The 18,725-nt window shown below is 45.4% G+C and overlaps 1 protein-coding gene across 1 annotated transcript in view; it reads left to right on the top strand.

Annotated features, from left to right (window-relative positions):
• Positions 1-18,725, top strand: part of IPO7 (importin 7) — a 275,583-nt gene that overhangs the window by 160,701 nt on the left and 96,157 nt on the right. The window contains exons 19-20 of the mRNA XM_085648158.1: positions 18,175-18,272; positions 18,591-18,686. Of these exons, the coding sequence (XP_085504284.1) occupies positions 18,175-18,272; positions 18,591-18,686 (194 nt within the window). The remainder of the gene's footprint in view (positions 1-18,174; positions 18,273-18,590; positions 18,687-18,725) is intronic.

The raw sequence follows: 18,725 nt of genomic DNA on the forward strand, positions 1-18,725 counted from the left end.
GACAATCCTTTTGTTGAAGACCCCTCACTCACCAACCTAGTTGGTGACATGCTTCATCATCGGGGTCCCACCCAGAGGCCGAGTGCCATCTGGGTGTGCTGCGACACCTGATTACAGTGGAGCTGGTGTTATTTGTGTGTGCAAGTGATTGTAGTGTTTTAAAAAATGGTCAAGTATTTAACTCAGTAGAAAATATTTAATCATAGAGCACTTGATCAATGTTAAAAGAGTAAATGGGGATACCCTATAGGGTTAAATTGGCCCGTGGTATCTAGTAATAAAGTGTGTAGTGAGTGAGAAAAAATATATATATATGTGTAGTTGGTCATATATATAAAAAGGTCAGGTCTACATGTTTCAACCCTGGTGGAGAAAGTCTCCGGGTTTTCTTCAGGACCGAAGGTGATGGTGCTAACCAGGGTGGTGTACACGCGCTAAGGTGTACCCTGCCCTTGGTTAGGAGTAAAAAAATTCCTACTGAAAATCCAGTGGGAATAAACCTGTGGAGGAAAACAGAAATAAAATATACATTGTATTTATATTCAGTAAAGCATTGTTGATTTCAGGTACCTCTCAATCACTAGAAAGTGATACTATGCCGTGGTTGTGAAGTTTAATCGGCTGATCCAGTCATCCACATTATGGTGAAATAGTGTGTATGTGCTCCATTTGTGGAATATGGCTTGCATCCATCAAAAGTGCGCTTACACCTTGCTCCAATCATACACTGTTGTTTCCAACAGGTGAGAGAGTGCATTCACACGGTAACTTACCGGGGTGCACGTGAATGGCGCTGTGATGATCAGGTGACTAACATCAAACATTCGTGTTGTCACTCCGTGTGTCCACCAATAGTCGTACTGGTGATTGTGTGCACTTACACGATACTATGCGTGGCGCACGTAAATAGCGACGAGTGATCAAGTGAAAATCACAAATGTCATTCGTCACCAATGAAAAACGCACCGTGCCAGTATTCAATTTATACCGACAACTGGTTTAAAAAAGGTTACAACTAACTCGCATACTCTACACAACAACACTCCCGAAACAACCGTGCAAAGGGCGTAAAACATGAAAAGGTAACTCCAAAGTTGGGCTTACTGGTAATGCGGGGAAAAGATGCCTCGAATGTCGAGAGCACGGACAGAAAGATCACCTTCAATCTGCCGGGGAAAAGACGTAGAACATAAGTGGACCGAAAGATCGATCCTAAACGATGCGTGGTGCCCACCCACGAGAAGTACATGTCTACTTACATGGTGAAAAGGAAGATCAGCTATTTCGCCTACAACCGTGTCCCGCCACCGCGTCCCGAGAAATGCCCGGGATGCGGAGAGGAACCGGTGGGGCGTGTCAAATACTTCCTGGTTGCACGCGATTGGCTAGGATTCCGCCAATAGCAACATAGTTAACATGTAAGGCCCAATGGGTGGAGGAGTATGTGACAGCCTAAGATCGGTTGTGAGTGGGAGAGCGTTATAGGCTTAAAACGAGGCTTCAGAAGAGGCAAAGTTCTAACATCAGGTGTTTAATTGACGGAAAGCTTAGCGTCAGTATTAAGCTAAGGAAGGAATTGAAAATAATCCTCTCATAGGGGACATATAGGTTAGTGCACAGTAAGGTAATAGTAGGTGTCAATACCAGGCATACTTATCCTGATTTAACCCACACAAGACAACAGATATATCTATCGTACTTATATCAATCGATCCAGTATTTTTGATCCAGTATTTTGAAGGGGACAGAACTAATTTTCAGATGGAAAAGTATTAATTCCGTGCCAAAGGGAAGGTCATCTACTTGGAAAGAACTGAATTCCATGGGATATTATCGTTCAGCCCTTTCTTATGAGTGGAAAGTCTGTACACCCAGCGTTGCTCTTTTTCAAAAAGTCTTTCCTGTGATTTTTCTCCTGCTGTAATCTGTTCAATGACAGTCCATTTTAGATCGTTAGTTGTATGACCATTTACTAGGAAATGTTCTGTTAGTTTGGTCATTGATTTCTTGCATCTGATTGTGCTGCGGTGCTCGCAGATTCTTTGTTTGATTTTTCTGGTTGTCATTCCCACGTATTGTAGTTTACATGGGCACATGATTAGGTATACTACATTTGTACTATTGCAGTTTGTGTGAGCTCTCAAGGTCCATATTTTTCCTGGTTCCAGGTTTAGAGTTTTGGTGTTCTCAGTGAGATGACATACACTGCAATTGCCACATTTGTAATGACCGATGATACCAGGTAGACCCCATGCATTCAGAACAGTTGGTTGTTTTTGCAGATCCGTCGTTCTTGGGCGTGTATTCACCAGAGTGTCTTTTAGGCTCCTGGCTTTCTTGTAGGAAAACAAAGGTTTTTCCCAATTGAAGATCCCAGTATTGAGGATTTTCCAATGTTTATTGACCGATTTTGTTACTTGGTTTGAAACACTATTATATGTGGTTACACAAGTTAGAGGTGTGGTACCTTCTTTTGGAGGTCTGTTTTCCAGAAGTGCCGCTCTAGGTTGATTGCGCGCTCTTTTTTCGCATTTATTGAGGATCTTCTCCGGATAGCCTTTTGATTCAAGTTTCTTAGTCAAGTCAAGGGCTTGTTTTTTAAAATCATTGATTTTACTGCAATTACGTCGCAGTCTTAAATACTGGCCATACGGGAGATTCTCTCTCAGAGGCCTAGGATGAAAGCTTTCAAATCTCAATAGATTATTTTTTGCTGTAGGTTTATAGTGGGTTATTGTCTCCAGGCGATCCTTTTCTTTCCTGATCTCAACATCTAGAAAGACCATGGTGTTTCTATCTGTGGTGTGGGTGAATCTCAGGTTCTGGTCACAGGTGTTGATCCACTGACAGAATTCCACTAGGATGTTTTCCGGTCCTTGCCAAATTGCAAGGACATCGTCAATGTACCGTTTCCAAAAAGAGATGTATTTGAGGAAAGGATTCTGCTCAGTGAATATGAATTTCTTCTCGAAATTGAACACATAGAGGCCCGCTACGCTCGGCGCAAATGTACTTCCCATAGAAGTACCCCCTATCTGCAAATAGAGGGTACCCTCAAATTCAAAGAAGTTTTTCTTTAGTGCTAGACTAGCACACTCCAAAATAAAGTTCTTAGGTGTTCGGTATGTCCAATTTGTAGTGTCAAGGGTATTCCTGAGTACTTCAATGGTATCATCCTGAGGAATGCTTGTGTATAAGCTCTCGATGTCAAAGCTTACTAGAATTGTTGTATCGTTGACTCTGATTTCTTCCAGAAGTCGAAGTAGACTCTTAGTGTCTTGAAGATATGTCGATGTGTCTTGTACAATAGGTTTCAGAAAAACATCACAAAACTGGGATAGAGGCTCAAGGAGAGAACCTATACCCGAGACAATTGGTCTGCCTGGGGGTGGCAGCTTATTTTTATGCATTTTAGGCAATGTATAAAAATACGGAATTTTTCCTTCACTGCCAGTAAGGAACATGGCCTCTTGTTTAGAGATGTCGCCTTGAGTTTCTGCTTCTTCAATTAGAATTGCTATTTCTTGTCTTAGAGTCCCGGAAGGGTCATTGGCGATCTTTTTGTAGTTCCTTGCATCCGACAGTAGTCTTAGACATTCTTCGCAATAGGCATCTTTGTCTTGAATCACTATCCCCCCTCCTTTGTCCGCCGGTTTTATGACGATGGTATTACAGTTCTTGAGGCTTTCAAGAGCTAAATGTTCTGCCTTGCTGATGTTTTGAAACGGTTGTTGTGGTTTTATGTTTTCAATGTCGTTAAACACTGCCTGTTCAAAAGTCGAGACTTCAATTGGGACAGTATGGGGGGGAGGAGTAAATGTTGACCTGGGTCGTAGGCCTGTTTCATTAGGATCAGGTTCTTGTGATCTTTCCCCTTGTTTTTCAAAGTAAGCTTTTAGTTTTAACTTGCGGAAGAAACTGGCCAGTTCACAGTGAAGTTGAAACTTATCTAGTCTCGCAGTGGGGACAAAGCCAAGACCTTTGTTCAAAACACTTTCTTCCATAGTAGTGAGTGGTCTACTTGCTAAGTTGGTTACTAGGTTCGGCTGTTGCTTGGTCCTGCTTTCGCTTCCAGAGTTCTGCTCCGTGTGTTGGGGCCTGTTAGGTCCTCGTCTTCCCAATGGACTTGATTCGTCCCTCTTCTTCGGCCTCTTCCCCTCCTGCCCCTGCCTAAAAAAGGAGGTCTGAACGGGTTTGGAGGGAACATGGGCTGTTGGAAGGGTGGTTGCCAACCAAACATGGGATAGTGTTGTTGTGGGTTAAACGGGTTTTGAAAACCAGGCAACATTTGGGTATTGAAGGCAGGCCAGTTGGTTTGAGCTCTGTTCCTTCCTCTTTGTTTTTGGCGAACCTAGTAACCAACCAAAAACAAGGGGAAAGATCACAAGAACCTGATCCTAATGAAACAGGCCTACGACCCAGGTCAACATTTACTCCTCCCCCCCATACTGTCCCAATTGAAGTCTCGACTTTTGAACAGGCAGTGTTTAACGACATTGAAAACATAAAACCACAACAACCGTTTCAAAACATCAGCAAGGCAGAACATTTAGCTCTTGAAAGCCTCAAGAACTGTAATACCATCGTCATAAAACCGGCGGACAAAGGAGGGGGGATAGTGATTCAAGACAAAGATGCCTATTGCGAAGAATGTCTAAGACTACTGTCGGATGCAAGGAACTACAAAAAGATCGCCAATGACCCTTCCGGGACTCTAAGACAAGAAATAGCAATTCTAATTGAAGAAGCAGAAACTCAAGGCGACATCTCTAAACAAGAGGCCATGTTCCTTACTGGCAGTGAAGGAAAAATTCCGTATTTTTATACATTGCCTAAAATGCATAAAAATAAGCTGCCACCCCCAGGCAGACCAATTGTCTCGGGTATAGGTTCTCTCCTTGAGCCTCTATCCCAGTTTTGTGATGTTTTTCTGAAACCTATTGTACAAGACACATCGACATATCTTCAAGACACTAAGAGTCTACTTCGACTTCTGGAAGAAATCAGAGTCAACGATACAACAATTCTAGTAAGCTTTGACATCGAGAGCTTATACACAAGCATTCCTCAGGATGATACCATTGAAGTACTCAGGAATACCCTTGACACTACAAATTGGACATACCGAACACCTAAGAACTTTATTTTGGAGTGTGCTAGTCTAGCACTAAAGAAAAACTTCTTTGAATTTGAGGGTACCCTCTATTTGCAGATAGGGGGTACTTCTATGGGAAGTACATTTGCGCCGAGCGTAGCGGGCCTCTGTGTTCAATTTCGAGAAGAAATTCATATTCACTGAGCAGAATCCTTTCCTCAAATACATCTCTTTTTGGAAACGGTACATTGACGATGTCCTTGCAATTTGGCAAGGACCGGAAAACATCCTAGTGGAATTCTGTCAGTGGATCAACACCTGTGACCAGAACCTGAGATTCACCCACACCACAGATAGAAACACCATGGTCTTTCTAGATGTTGAGATCAGGAAAGAAAAGGATCGCCTGGAGACAATAACCCACTATAAACCTACAGCAAAAAATAATCTATTGAGATTTGAAAGCTTTCATCCTAGGCCTCTGAGAGAGAATCTCCCGTATGGCCAGTATTTAAGACTGCGACGTAATTGCAGTAAAATCAATGATTTTAAAAAACAAGCCCTTGACTTGACTAAGAAACTTGAATCAAAAGGCTATCCGGAGAAGATCCTCAATAAATGCGAAAAAAGAGCGCGCAATCAACCTAGAGCGGCACTTCTGGAAAACAGACCTCCAAAAGAAGGTACCACACCTCTAACTTGTGTAACCACATATAATAGTGTTTCAAACCAAGTAACAAAATCGGTCAATAAACATTGGAAAATCCTCAATACTGGGATCTTCAATTGGGAAAAACCTTTGTTTTCCTACAAGAAAGCCAGGAGCCTAAAAGACACTCTGGTGAATACACGCCCAAGAACGACGGATCTGCAAAAACAACCAACTGTTCTGAATGCATGGGGTCTACCTGGTATCATCGGTCATTACAAATGTGGCAATTGCAGTGTATGTCATCTCACTGAGAACACCAAAACTCTAAACCTGGAACCAGGAAAAATATGGACCTTGAGAGCTCACACAAACTGCAATAGTACAAATGTAGTATACCTAATCATGTGCCCATGTAAACTACAATACGTGGGAATGACAACCAGAAAAATCAAACAAAGAATCTGCGAGCACCGCAGCACAATCAGATGCAAGAAATCAATGACCAAACTAACAGAACATTTCCTAGTAAATGGTCATACAACTAACGATCTAAAATGGACTGTCATTGAACAGATTACAGCAGGAGAAAAATCACAGGAAAGACTTTTTGAAAAAGAGCAACGCTGGGTGTACAGACTTTCCACTCATAAGAAAGGGCTGAACGATAATATCCCATGGAATTCAGTTCTTTCCAAGTAGATGACCTTCCCTTTGGCACGGAATTAATACTTTTCCATCTGAAAATTAGTTCTGTCCCCTTCAAAATACTGGATCAAAAATACTGGATCGATTGATATAAGTACGATAGATATATCTGTTGTCTTGTGTGGGTTAAATCAGGATAAGTATGCCTGGTATTGACACCTACTATTACCTTACTGTGCACTAACCTATATGTCCCCTATGAGAGGATTATTTTCAATTCCTTCCTTAGCTTAATACTGACGCTAAGCTTTCCGTCAATTAAACACCTGATGTTAGAACTTTGCCTCTTCTGAAGCCTCGTTTTAAGCCTATAACGCTCTCCCACTCACAACCGATCTTAGGCTGTCACATACTCCTCCACCCATTGGGCCTTACATGTTAACTATGTTGCTATTGGCGGAATCCTAGCCAATCGCGTGCAACCAGGAAGTATTTGACACGCCCCACCGGTTCCTCTCCGCATCCCGGGCATTTCTCGGGACGCGGTGGCGGGACACGGTTGTAGGCGAAATAGCTGATCTTCCTTTTCACCATGTAAGTAGACATGTACTTCTCGTGGGTGGGCACCACGCATCGTTTAGGATCGATCTTTCGGTCCACTTATGTTCTACGTCTTTTCCCCGGCAGATTGAAGGTGATCTTTCTGTCCGTGCTCTCGACATTTTCGAGGCATCTTTTCCCCGCATTACCAGTAAGCCCAACTTTGGAGTTACCTTTTCATGTTTTACGCCCTTTGCACGGTTGTTTCGGGAGTGTTGTTGTGTAGAGTATGCGAGTTAGTTGTAACCTTTTTTAAACCAGTTGTCGGTATAAATTGAATACTGGCACGGTGCGTTTTTCATTGGTGACGAATGACATTTGTGATTTTCACTTGATCACTCGTCGCTATTTACGTGCGCCACGCATAGTATCGTGTAAGTGCACACAATCACCAGTACGACTATTGGTGGACACACGGAGTGACAACACGAATGTTTGATGTTAGTCACCTGATCATCACAGCGCCATTCACGTGCACCCCGGTAAGTTACCGTGTGAATGCACTCTCTCACCTGTTGGAAACAACAGTGTATGATTGGAGCAAGGTGTAAGCGCACTTTTGATGGATGCAAGCCATATTCCACAAATGGAGCACATACACACTATTTCACCATAATGTGGATGACTGGATCAGCCGATTAAACTTCACAACCACGGCATAGTATCACTTTCTAGTGATTGAGAGGTACCTGAAATCAACAATGCTTTACTGAATATAAATACAATGTATATTTTATTTCTGTTTTCCTCCACAGGTTTATTCCCACTGGATTTTCAGTAGGAATTTTTTTACTCCTAACCAAGGGCAGGGTACACCTTAGCGCGTGTACACCACCCTGGTTAGCACCATCACCTTCGGTCCTGAAGAAAACCCGGAGACTTTCTCCACCAGGGTTGAAACATGTAGACCTGACCTTTTTATATATATGACCAACTACACATATATATATATTTTTTCTCACTCACTACACACTTTATTACTAGATACCACGGGCCAATTTAACCCTATAGGGTATCCCCATTTACTCTTTTAACATTGATCAAGTGCTCTATGATTAAATATTTTCTACTGAGTTAAATACTTGACCATTTTTTAAAACACTACAATCACTTGCACACACAAATAACACCAGCTCCACTGTAATCAGGTGTCGCAGCACACCCAGATGGCACTCGGCCTCTGGGTGGGACCCCGATGATGAAGCATGTCACCAACTAGGTTGGTGAGTGAGGGGTCTTCAACAAAAGGATTGTCCCTTTCAGTACACCTCTCTTAAACTTGGAGGTATCATTTGACCTCAGAGGGCATACTCCTTCTTTTGTTTGCTAAATATTTGTCCAAGGGGAATAGGAGTACCCCCCAAAAAAAACCCTTTCTCTCCCATTGTTTTTCATAAGTGACCAGGAGCCCAGCTCCTACAGCCGCGTGGCTTGCCGGACAGCAGCCACCAACCAAGGCCCCCCTATTCCCTCATAGGATAACCTTGGGCCTAACTCTCTCTGCACCCGGCCGTCCTGAAACCGCTGAGGGTGAACCAACTGTACCTACCTGACACTGGGGGACCCCTGAGTCTATGCCCGGAATTTCAACTCTGCCAGTCGGGTACTTACCCTTAAACCACTAACTTCATTTTCCTCATAGGGTAACATTGACTGGCTTTTTCTTGAAAAATCTTTTAAGTGTGAACTTTTCAAAACTGCAAATATTCACTAAAAATCAGCCAAGTGACAAACAAATTTACTCACCTGCTCTTAGGTGAGCTCCCAGTGCTGGATCTTGGTGCCCAGTCCTGACTCTGAAAAGTGTCCACAACTGTACTTACCTCTAACTCCTTTTTCTTCCATAGGAAACCATTGTCTGCTTTTCTGTGAAATTTCTTCTAAGTGTCTATTTTTGCAAATTTGAAATATTCTTTTAAAATCATACCATTTCTGCAAACGAAATTACTTACCTGTTTCTGATAAGGACCCCAGTCCTGGGTCTAGGTACCCAGTCCTGGATTACTAAAGTAACGATAAAGTACTCTACCTGCAATTTGAATTTCTTGCCATAGAGATCCATTGAATGTTTTCTTTGAAATATTTTCTAAGTGCTAACTTTTGAAATAGCTAAATATTATTTAAAAATCATTACAGTTAATAAGTCGACTTTCATCACTTGATTCTGAATACTGACCCAGAGCTGGATCTAGGAGCCAGACCTGGAATTTCAAAAGTAATCTGAAAAGTAATTTATCACAAGATAACCTGAATTTACCATTGAGCTCAATGCATTGTTATGTTTAGGAAATAGGATTGTTTATTGCAACCAACTGTGACTGTTTACAAAAATCCATTGCTTATTGCAAAAGTATTTATATTCAATCTCTCATTCTGAGAAAAGTATATTTTTATTCCCTTTGTGGTTCTAAAAATAAAACAAGCATATATTTTATATATATAAACCATTGGCCTAGAGTTCAGTTATTGAGTGTGTGAAACCATTTGCTGACTGGGTGTGTACAGTAAATGCTTTACACTGTCCTCAGGTACTGGCTTACTGCTCGACAAAGCTACCACTTTTGAGAGTAAGGTCATACCTAACTTTGACCTCTATCAGCCTCTGGGGGACTGTGGACTCTGTACACCCTGTACCTATTAGGGAACAGTATATACAGAGCCACTTTCTCACAGCTGTGCATTATTCCGCGATCTTGTGGTTGGGTCCGGATTCGTAGTCTTCTTTTGTGTTTTTTTTTTGTTTTTTTTTTTTTGTAGCCCAGGTGGGCGGCGACGACCCACCATTTGGTGCACCTCCCATGACGTCGTCGTGCTTCCTGCGGAAGTCCCACCTTTGGGGCGCCATCTTCAGATTCTTTTTTCCGCCGTTGGGTCTGGATCGTCATCGGGAAGCTCCAGAATTACACTCGAAGGAAGAAGAAAAAGCGAATTTCGTCGATAAATACTAGAGGATATTACAGGAAAGGAAGAAATTTAATCAGGAGCGCGAAGAAAGGAGGTTCAGCGCCCTTTTTCTTCGACCTTGGAGAATGCACACTCGGAGGCCCTGAGCGCAATGGACAAGACGCCATTCAAGTTCTGCCCAAACTGCCACCACAAGTTCGCGCAGAAGGACCAGCATCCGGTCTGCAACTTCTGCCTACCGGTCGAACACCAGAGTAAGGACTGCAACGCCTGCTCAGCCTTCGCGCCGAAGACGCTCCGGGTGAGAGATCAGCAGAGAAGAGCAAACGCCAGCATGGATGGCAAGGGTAAGGCCCCGTCGCTCTACGATCTGGCCTCTACACGGACGACGAGGACAACGTCGCCGAGACAGCCGAAAACTTCACGGTCGTAGAGACCGACAAGAAAAAAGAAGACTAGGTAAGAGAATAGTCGAGCGCAAAACAAAGTACCTCAAACACGAGGGTGACTCGAGAAAATCAGAGTAAGTCCACGAAGGGAGCCCCAGCGCCGAAAACTTCGACGACCAAAGGGGGAAGCATGGCCGAGCGGATCCTTAGAAAAGGACTCCCTGGTGCCGAAAGACGCCGAAAAGCAAGGGTCGTCGAAGACCACCCAGGAAACGGGCCGATCCACGCTGAAAACAGTCGACGTCGACGCAAATTTCGTCAAACCCGCGGTCGACGCCGAAAGCATCTCCGAGATGGAGAAAAAGAGGCGGCTCGAGGCCGAAATGGAGAACATCCTTCAAAGGAAGGAGTTCGACGCCAAGATGAAGGAATTCAAGATTCCAACGGTTTCATCGGCGGACGTCGTCTAGGACGAATTAGTCACCGAGGGCCTAACAAGGGATCTCGAAGAGGAAGACGAGACCTATTATGACGGAGAAGCCGAGGAAGAAGACCAACAGTCGTTCTTCGACTCAGCGCCATCTACCAGCCACGACATCGAATGGCAGGATCTCGACACCGAAAACCCGGAGGAGCCTGTGGACACGTACCCTTCGAGGCCTTCGCCACCCAACGACATCGGGGTGTACAATATGGTGGTCAGGAGCGCAGCGACAGCCTTCGGCGTCAAACTCGACGAGGAGAAGCCGAAAGCCGATTTTCTCCTCAAGACCCTGCTCCCCATCCAGACATGGAGCCAGTTCCTCTCCATGCTACAAAGTGTGATGAATCAGGGGAGAGAAGCCTTCAAGGAACCAGCGACCTGCCGGTCGATCACGCCCAGGACAGAGAAATATAAGCACTCTTCCCTGGACCCCCCTTACATCAAGGGTAGCGTGACTGCCGACTCCATCATAGCTTCCACGGCCAGGAGAAGGGCCAACATACCAGCAACTTCGGGGCCACCACCTGATAAGGAGAGCAGGAGGATAGACCTCACAGGAAGAAAGGTCGAGAGGAACGCCGCAATGCACTGGCGCATGGCGAATTCCAATGCACTCCTCAATAGACACCAGTACCAGCACTGGGACGAGATGGGGGAGCTAGTAAAGCACCTCCCCGAAGAATACCGCCAGAGAGCCACACACCTGATAGACGAGGGCAAGAACATTGCCAACTCCTGTATAAAGACTGCGTTGGACGGGGCAGAGACTTCAGCAAGACTCATGGCCATAGGGGTCACCGAGAGAAGGCATGCATGGCTAAGAATCTCTGGATTCAAACCGGAGGTGCAGAACATCCTTGGCACCCCCTTCAACGGAGAGACACTGTTCGGAGCAACAGTGGACGAGAAACTCACCCAGCTGAAAAAGGAAAACGAAACGGCGAGGTCCATGGGGGCCCTACAGCTGAGGGGAATGAGGCGAGGCAATCCCTCGAGGAGACCCTACGGTAGGGGAGGAAGCCAGCAGGGGCCGTCGCACCAGACGTTCCAGCAGGGTCAGCAGGGTGAAAGTCACGGACAAGGTCAACAGAAGCAAAACTGGCAGTACCAACCTCGGGGCCAGTCCTATCGCGGGAGAGGGAACGGACGTGGCCAGAGGAGGAGAGGGGGTGACCAGCCCTCATCAAAGTGACTCAGCACGCAAGAGGACGCCTACCCTCGACATGCCCCCAAGGGTGAGGCGCAAAACAGTAACATCAGGGGGAAGAGAATATTCAAAAGCCTACGAGCATACAACACCAGTAGGCGGAAGACTGAGGTTCTACCTTCAGGAGTGGCGGCGTATAACCACAGACAAGTGGATACGGAACATCATGCAGTACAGATACTGCGTAGATTTGGAGAAAAGACCTCCAAACAGGAAACCAAAGGGAAGACCGAGATCGGCCCAAGAACTGGCACTACTCGGAGAAGAAACACGGAAAGTTCTAGAAAAGAGAGCCATAGAGGCAGGGCCGTTCAGAGAACGCAACAAGGGGGTCTACTCAAACTACTTCGTGGTCCCGAAAGTAGACGGAAACCTCAGACCCATCCTGGACCTGCGTTACCTAAACAAGTTCATCAGAACGCAGAAGTTCAAAATGACTTCGCTGCAGGAGGTACTGCCCCAAATAAGAGACGGGGACTTCATGGTCACCGTCGACCTCAAGGATGTCTACCTGCACATCCCAATACAGAAGACACAAGGGCCTTCTAAGGTTCAACATCGAGCAGGATCACTACCAGTTCACAACCCTGGCCTTCGGATTAAAATCGGCACCAAGGGTCTTTACAAAATGCCTGTCGGCGGTCGCGGCCCACCTACGAAGACAGGGAATCCATGTCTACCCCTACTTAGACGACTGGCTGGTCAAGGCAAACTCACGCGAGAAGTGCAAGAGGCACGCAAAACGCGTAACACTCTCACGAATCTGGGGTTCTCGATCCACTGAGGGAAGTCTTCGCTGGAACCGGAGCAGGTGAAGATTTTCCTGGGGGCGGAAATCAACTCCCTCAACAGTACAGTAGTGCCCAGCGACAGGAGGACAGATGCACTACTGCAGGAGACGCTGCTCTACCAGAAGGGGCGAGCTCTGAGAGTGAGGGCAGTGAGCAAGATGATGGGGATGATGGCGTCGTGTATCCAGCTGGTGCCGAATGTACGCCTGCACATGAGACCATTCCAGGAATGGCTACAACAGCAATGGTCACAAGCAAACGGAAGTTGGGAGGATCTAGTGGTTGTTACGCACGCAGTGCAGGAGGAGAACTTGGGTGGAACAGACAACATGACAGCAGGGAGAAGCCTGACACCACCATTCCCAACAATGACCATTACCACGGACGCATCGCAAAAGGGATGGGGATCGCACATGGACAACCTCAGAGTGAGGGGTCTGTGGGCTCCAGCAGATGCGGTTCGCCATATCAACTACCTAGAGTTGAAAACAATCCTGCTAGCCCTGAAGGCATTCCAGAGGCACCTCTACAACCAGAGGGTGTTGGTTCAAACAGACAACACCACGGCAATGTTCTACATCAACAAACAAGGGGGGGGGACACAGTCGTTCCCTCTCTCCTCTCTAGCTCAGGAGATTTGGAGATGGGCCATACCTCTCAGGATAGATCTACTGGCAATTCACCTACCGGGGGAAGGACAATGTAGAGGCAGACTGGCTAAGCAGGCAGACCTCGGCATCGCACGAGTGGGAGCTCAATGGCCAGGAAACGTAGAAACTCTTCCGGAGATGGGGAACTCCCACAATAGACCTATTTGCAACACGCCAAAATGCAAAATGCCAAAGCTTCGCGTCCAGGCAACCAGATCAGCAATCCCAGGGAAATGCCCTATGGATAAGCTGGTCGAGGACATTTGCCTACGCCTTTCCACCGATACCCCTGTTGCACAGAGTGCTCGACAAGTGCAGAACCAGCAACATGACTCTGATCCTAGTGGCCCGCAGTGGGCAAGGCAGACATGGTTCTCACAAATTCAAGAAATGGCACAAGGCAATCCATACAGGTTCGAGAGGAGGAAGGACCTGCTCTCAATGCAAAACGGAGAGGTCCTGCACCCAGAGCCAGAGACCCTCAACCTGGCGGCATGGCTCCTGAAGACCTAGAGTTCGCACACCTAAGATTGCCTCCGAGCACTATGCGAGTGCTACGGGAGGCAAGGAAACCAACTACACGAAAATGCTACAGCGCGAAATGGAAGAGATTCATTGTGTGGTGCAGGAAAAAGGGCCTGCAAAACAGAATAAGAGACTCAACAGTACTGAGGTACCTCACACACCTTCTAAAGAGTAAACTCTGCTCGAGCTCCCTAAGGGTACACCTAGCGGCGATCGTGGCCTACACCAGAGGTGAAAAGGGTGGAAGTTTCTTCAACTCGCAGGTGGTGAAGAGATTCATGGAAGGAGCCAAAAGGATGGCCCCCCCGAAAAGGTTGCTGCCGCCGGCATGGAATCTGAACGTGGTTCTGACGGAGCTCATGAAGGCACCGTTTGAACCCATTCACAAGGCCACACTACAGATGTTGATGATGAACTGCCTTTCTGGTGGCCATAACCTCACTACGCAGGGTGAGCGAGCTTCAAGCGCTAACACTACAGGAACCCTACATTCAGATTCACAAGGACAGAATAGTCCTGAGGACGGACCCACACTTCAGGCCCAAGGTGGTGTCGGCGTTCCACATGAATCAGAGTATTCAGATACCAAGTTTCTTCCAAAACCCGACTTCTAACGCAGAAAAGGCTCTGCACACCCTCGACGCAAGAAGAGCGGTGATGCACTACATTGAGAGAACCAAGGAACTCAGGAAGTCGAAGCAGCTGTTTGTGTCCTTTGCTACTAGCTTCATGGGTAGGCCAGTGACTAAGGGCACCATCGCTAGGTGGATTGCCCTCACTATTCAATTCTGCCACAAACTGGCTGGACAGGAGCTAGCGGAGGGGCCTCAGGCTCACTCCACAAGGGAGAAGGGGGCCACCGTGGCCTTTCTGGCGAACACGCCCATCCAGGACATATGTCTCGCGGCAACTTGGGCATCTGTGCACACGTTCACGAAACACTACTGCGTGGACTTTCAGATGAACAAGGAAGCACAGGTTGGACAGAAGGTGCTTCAACACATTTTCAACGACCAACGCTCATCTACCACCCAGCCGCCACAAAATTAGGAAAACCGCTACAAAGTCTATGCACAGCATAGTGAATCCAGAAAGATTCACGCTGCAAAACGAATAGTTTCTTACCTGTCAGTGTAGTTTTGCAGCTTGAAGATCTTTCTGGATTCACTAGCGAACCCACCCACCTCCGCCAGGAAGATGAGGCTGGAGGGAGAGGGGGTAAAATGATAAAGATCAAAGAAATGAAAACTTACAGAAAAATGGACAAGAAGGATTAATCAATCGCCTAGGGTTTTAAAAAAAAAAAGGAAAAAAGAACCCGAAGATGGCGCCCAAAGGTGGGACTTCCGCAGGAAGCACGACGTCATGGGAGGTGCACCAAATGGTGGGTCGTCGCCGCCCACCTGGGCTACAAAAAAAAAAAAAGACTACGAATCCGGACCCAACCACAAGATCGCGGAATAATGCACAGCATAGTGAATCCAGAAAGATCTTCAAGCTGCAAAACTACACCGACAGGTAAACTATTCGTTTCAAAGAGTTCCTTCTCTTACACTCTGGTGTTTCTGGAGTTGTTTGACTGTGCCATTACAAACCTATCTTACAATATGATGCATACGTTGGCCTGTCCCTTGGTAATGTACTGCATTGAATAATATTCAGTGATGTGAACGTGTAGGATCCAGTGACAGACTGAAGACTAGGATGCTTGCCTTAAGTGTAGCACCTCAGTAATTTTACCTAGAAAATTCACATCAAAATATTCCCGAAGATATGACTATACAATACTTATTTGCATCCAATCTTTTCTGCTTGCTGGGTGTTTTTGGAGTTGCTCCTTTAGAAGATAAGTGAGTAAACAAATTGGGAAATGTAGCAAAAATTACAATTTAAGACTTAAACCAGGACAAAGGTAGATGCCACTACATTGCAAAATGTAGCCTGCCTAGCTCTGTAGAACTGATTTTGATTGAGAGGGTGGCCAGCCAGATTTCTGTTGAAGCCATCTGACTGGTCGCACTTTTTCCCAATCAAAATAGGGTCCTGAGCTAGGACCATTCTGATTCACTCTGATTAGTGGTAGCTCTCGGTTGTCCTTGGAATGGAGAAGGAGGAAGCATGCCTGCTGATTGTGGTTTCCCCCCCACTGCCTGCAAAATCCTGGGATTTGCTTCAGATTATCACAAACTAAATGCTGTGTTGTGGAGGAGGGTATGGGGGCTTTGCCAAGCAATGCCCATGTTTTATTCCAAGGGCTTACACTCATTACCTTGTCCTTTCATACAATATCCGGTTATCTGTGTTCCTCAGTTCTGTTTCTCCTGGGTTTTTATTCTGGGTTGTCATATTAGTTTCTAGGCAAATTCCAAGTACAGACTGTAATAAGCAGGCTTTTTATGTAGTGTACCAAAAAGAGGTACACCTTGTAGAAAACCCAGGCGACCCCCTATTTGCTGGCAGGGTTTAAATTAATCATCCCAAATGCTCTTTTGTGGTACTGTGGGCGAGCAGTTTAGGCTGATCAGAGGGTAGTGTTAAGCATTTGAACGCACAGTCAATTAATGACTCCAGACCAATTTTGAGAAATGCATATTTCTACATATATTTTTACACATTTTTACACCAAGCACTTTGTAAAAAAAAAAAAAAAAATGTAAACACAAATACGGTTTTATGCAGTAATGCTTTCCTACAGAAAAAAACTTATACTGCATACGGGTATTTGCAGTCGTACTGGGGGGGGGGGGGTGCAGACGCCTAGAAACAGGCTGCTACCTACCCCTGGGTTGTCTACTCCCCATATATGACCACTTCCTGTGGGAAAGTCCCCCTAACCTTGGGCCAGAGTTCCTAGATTTACCAAAAACAATATGGTTCAAACCTTTTTTGGCTGTCCACTTAAGACTGCCCACCTTAGGGGTGTGGTCAGCCTGCAAGTGTGACCTGCCTCCTGACTAGCTAATTTCCCAGCTGTCCTGGTGCCAAATTAGACTCTGGCATGGGGTGGCATCTCAAAGGCGGCAGAGGCATTGAAGCCTCTGGTCATGGTATCCGATTTCAATAGCCATCCTGCTGGAGGTGTGAACACCTTCCTCTTGTGCAGGCATTGGTCTGTCCTCTGAGCATGGGGACCAGCCTGCCACCACAGACTAGGAGGGGTCATACTAGTCTGGTGGCAGGCTGGTCCATAACAGTCAGCCAGCACACTAGAGGACTGATTGGTTTTCAGGGGGGCCCCTCTAAGGTGCCTTCTGCGTGCATGTCCTAATAAATCCAACACTGGCATCAGTGTAGACTTAAGACTAGGTGTTTGATACCAAACACCATAGGTTGCAGTGAAGCCATTGTGTATTTGGGTAACTCTAATGACAAGTGTTCAGTACATACTTTAGATGGCTTCCCGGTTCACTTGCAATGTCTAGGAAAAGAATTGGACCTCACAGGGGCGTATTTGCTCATGCAGATATCTCTTCACATATGTGAATGCTTAAGGTGTGCTGTAGGGGTGACTTACATATAGTACCTGCAGTGTACTTGGGCATTGCAAGCATACTGCAATGGCAGTTTGCATGTTATGTTTTCTTTTGGGGGGGGGGAGGGGAGGAATAAGACATGCTGCAGCCTATAGGGACTCTCTAATACCCATGCCCTAGGTATTATAGCACCCTTGTAAGTCCTAGGTAAATGGTACCCTAAAGGCCTTTAATTGTGTTTACAATTACTTTTTGTTTTTAGTGGAAATAACACGAACTGGAGCCTAGTTAGATAACGTTTTTTTTTTTAGACCGAGTGCACTGAAGCCTGCTAACAGTTCAAATGGGCAAAAAGAGGGAGGCTGGGGGGAACCTATGCAAAGGTCCATCTTCTTATACAGGCAAGTAGTAAATCTTTCTCCAGGATACATCTAAATAGCTTGTAATGCTCTTCTGTTTTCTGAGAAGACCTGGTTGTGATTCTTAAAAAGGAAATCTTAATTGGTTACAGTGGGGATATACTTCCTATATTTGTAGACACCCAATATGTCTTAATATATCCCCAAACCGTCCTTCAAACTGTCAAGTCATAGGTTTAAACTGGCAACATTGGGAGTTGCTTAAGCCAGGTGTCTACTTGTTGTTTCTGTTCTTTTGGATTTCTCGTGAGGACTCAGATGGATTATTTGTCTGATGTAATCTGATTTGTCACTCATTAATTCACCAAGAACCTAAAGGCAGATTTTCCTTTTTTTGCAGATATGATGCCTCTTTTGCATAATTATGTCACAGTTGATACGGATACACTCCTGTCTGATACAAAATATCTTGAAATGATCTATAGTATGTGCAAAAAGGTAGGTACATTTCTAGATTCCTTGCTGTTAAAATTAAAGTTTGGAAATGCAGGTTGTATTTTGATAGGTTTTTTCAGGTTTCTGGTTAAACTGAGTTGGCTGAATTCCAAGTAGGTATATTGTATTGAAACATATTGCAGGCTTGATTTTATTTATCATTGGAATACTTTAATTTTTAAACTGTAGCCTGTAAAATCCCAAATTGGTTTTAGTTGGTTAGAGCTACAGGCAGAGTTGTATCATTGACCTTAATTGTATTGAAGGTGGTGTATCAACTTCAATAACGTTCACATCATTAAATCCCATCAACACTTGCAGGTTCTAACAGGAGTTGCAGGAGAAGATGCAGAATGCCATGCAGCTAAGCTTCTGGAGGTAGTCATCCTACAGTGCAAAGGGCGGTGTATTGATCAGGTGAGATTCCATAGACCATTTTAGTTGGATATACTGGTT

This window comes from Triturus cristatus, chromosome 3_2 (genome assembly GCF_964204655.1).
Source record: "Triturus cristatus chromosome 3_2, aTriCri1.1, whole genome shotgun sequence".
NCBI lineage: Eukaryota > Metazoa > Chordata > Amphibia > Caudata > Salamandridae > Triturus > Triturus cristatus.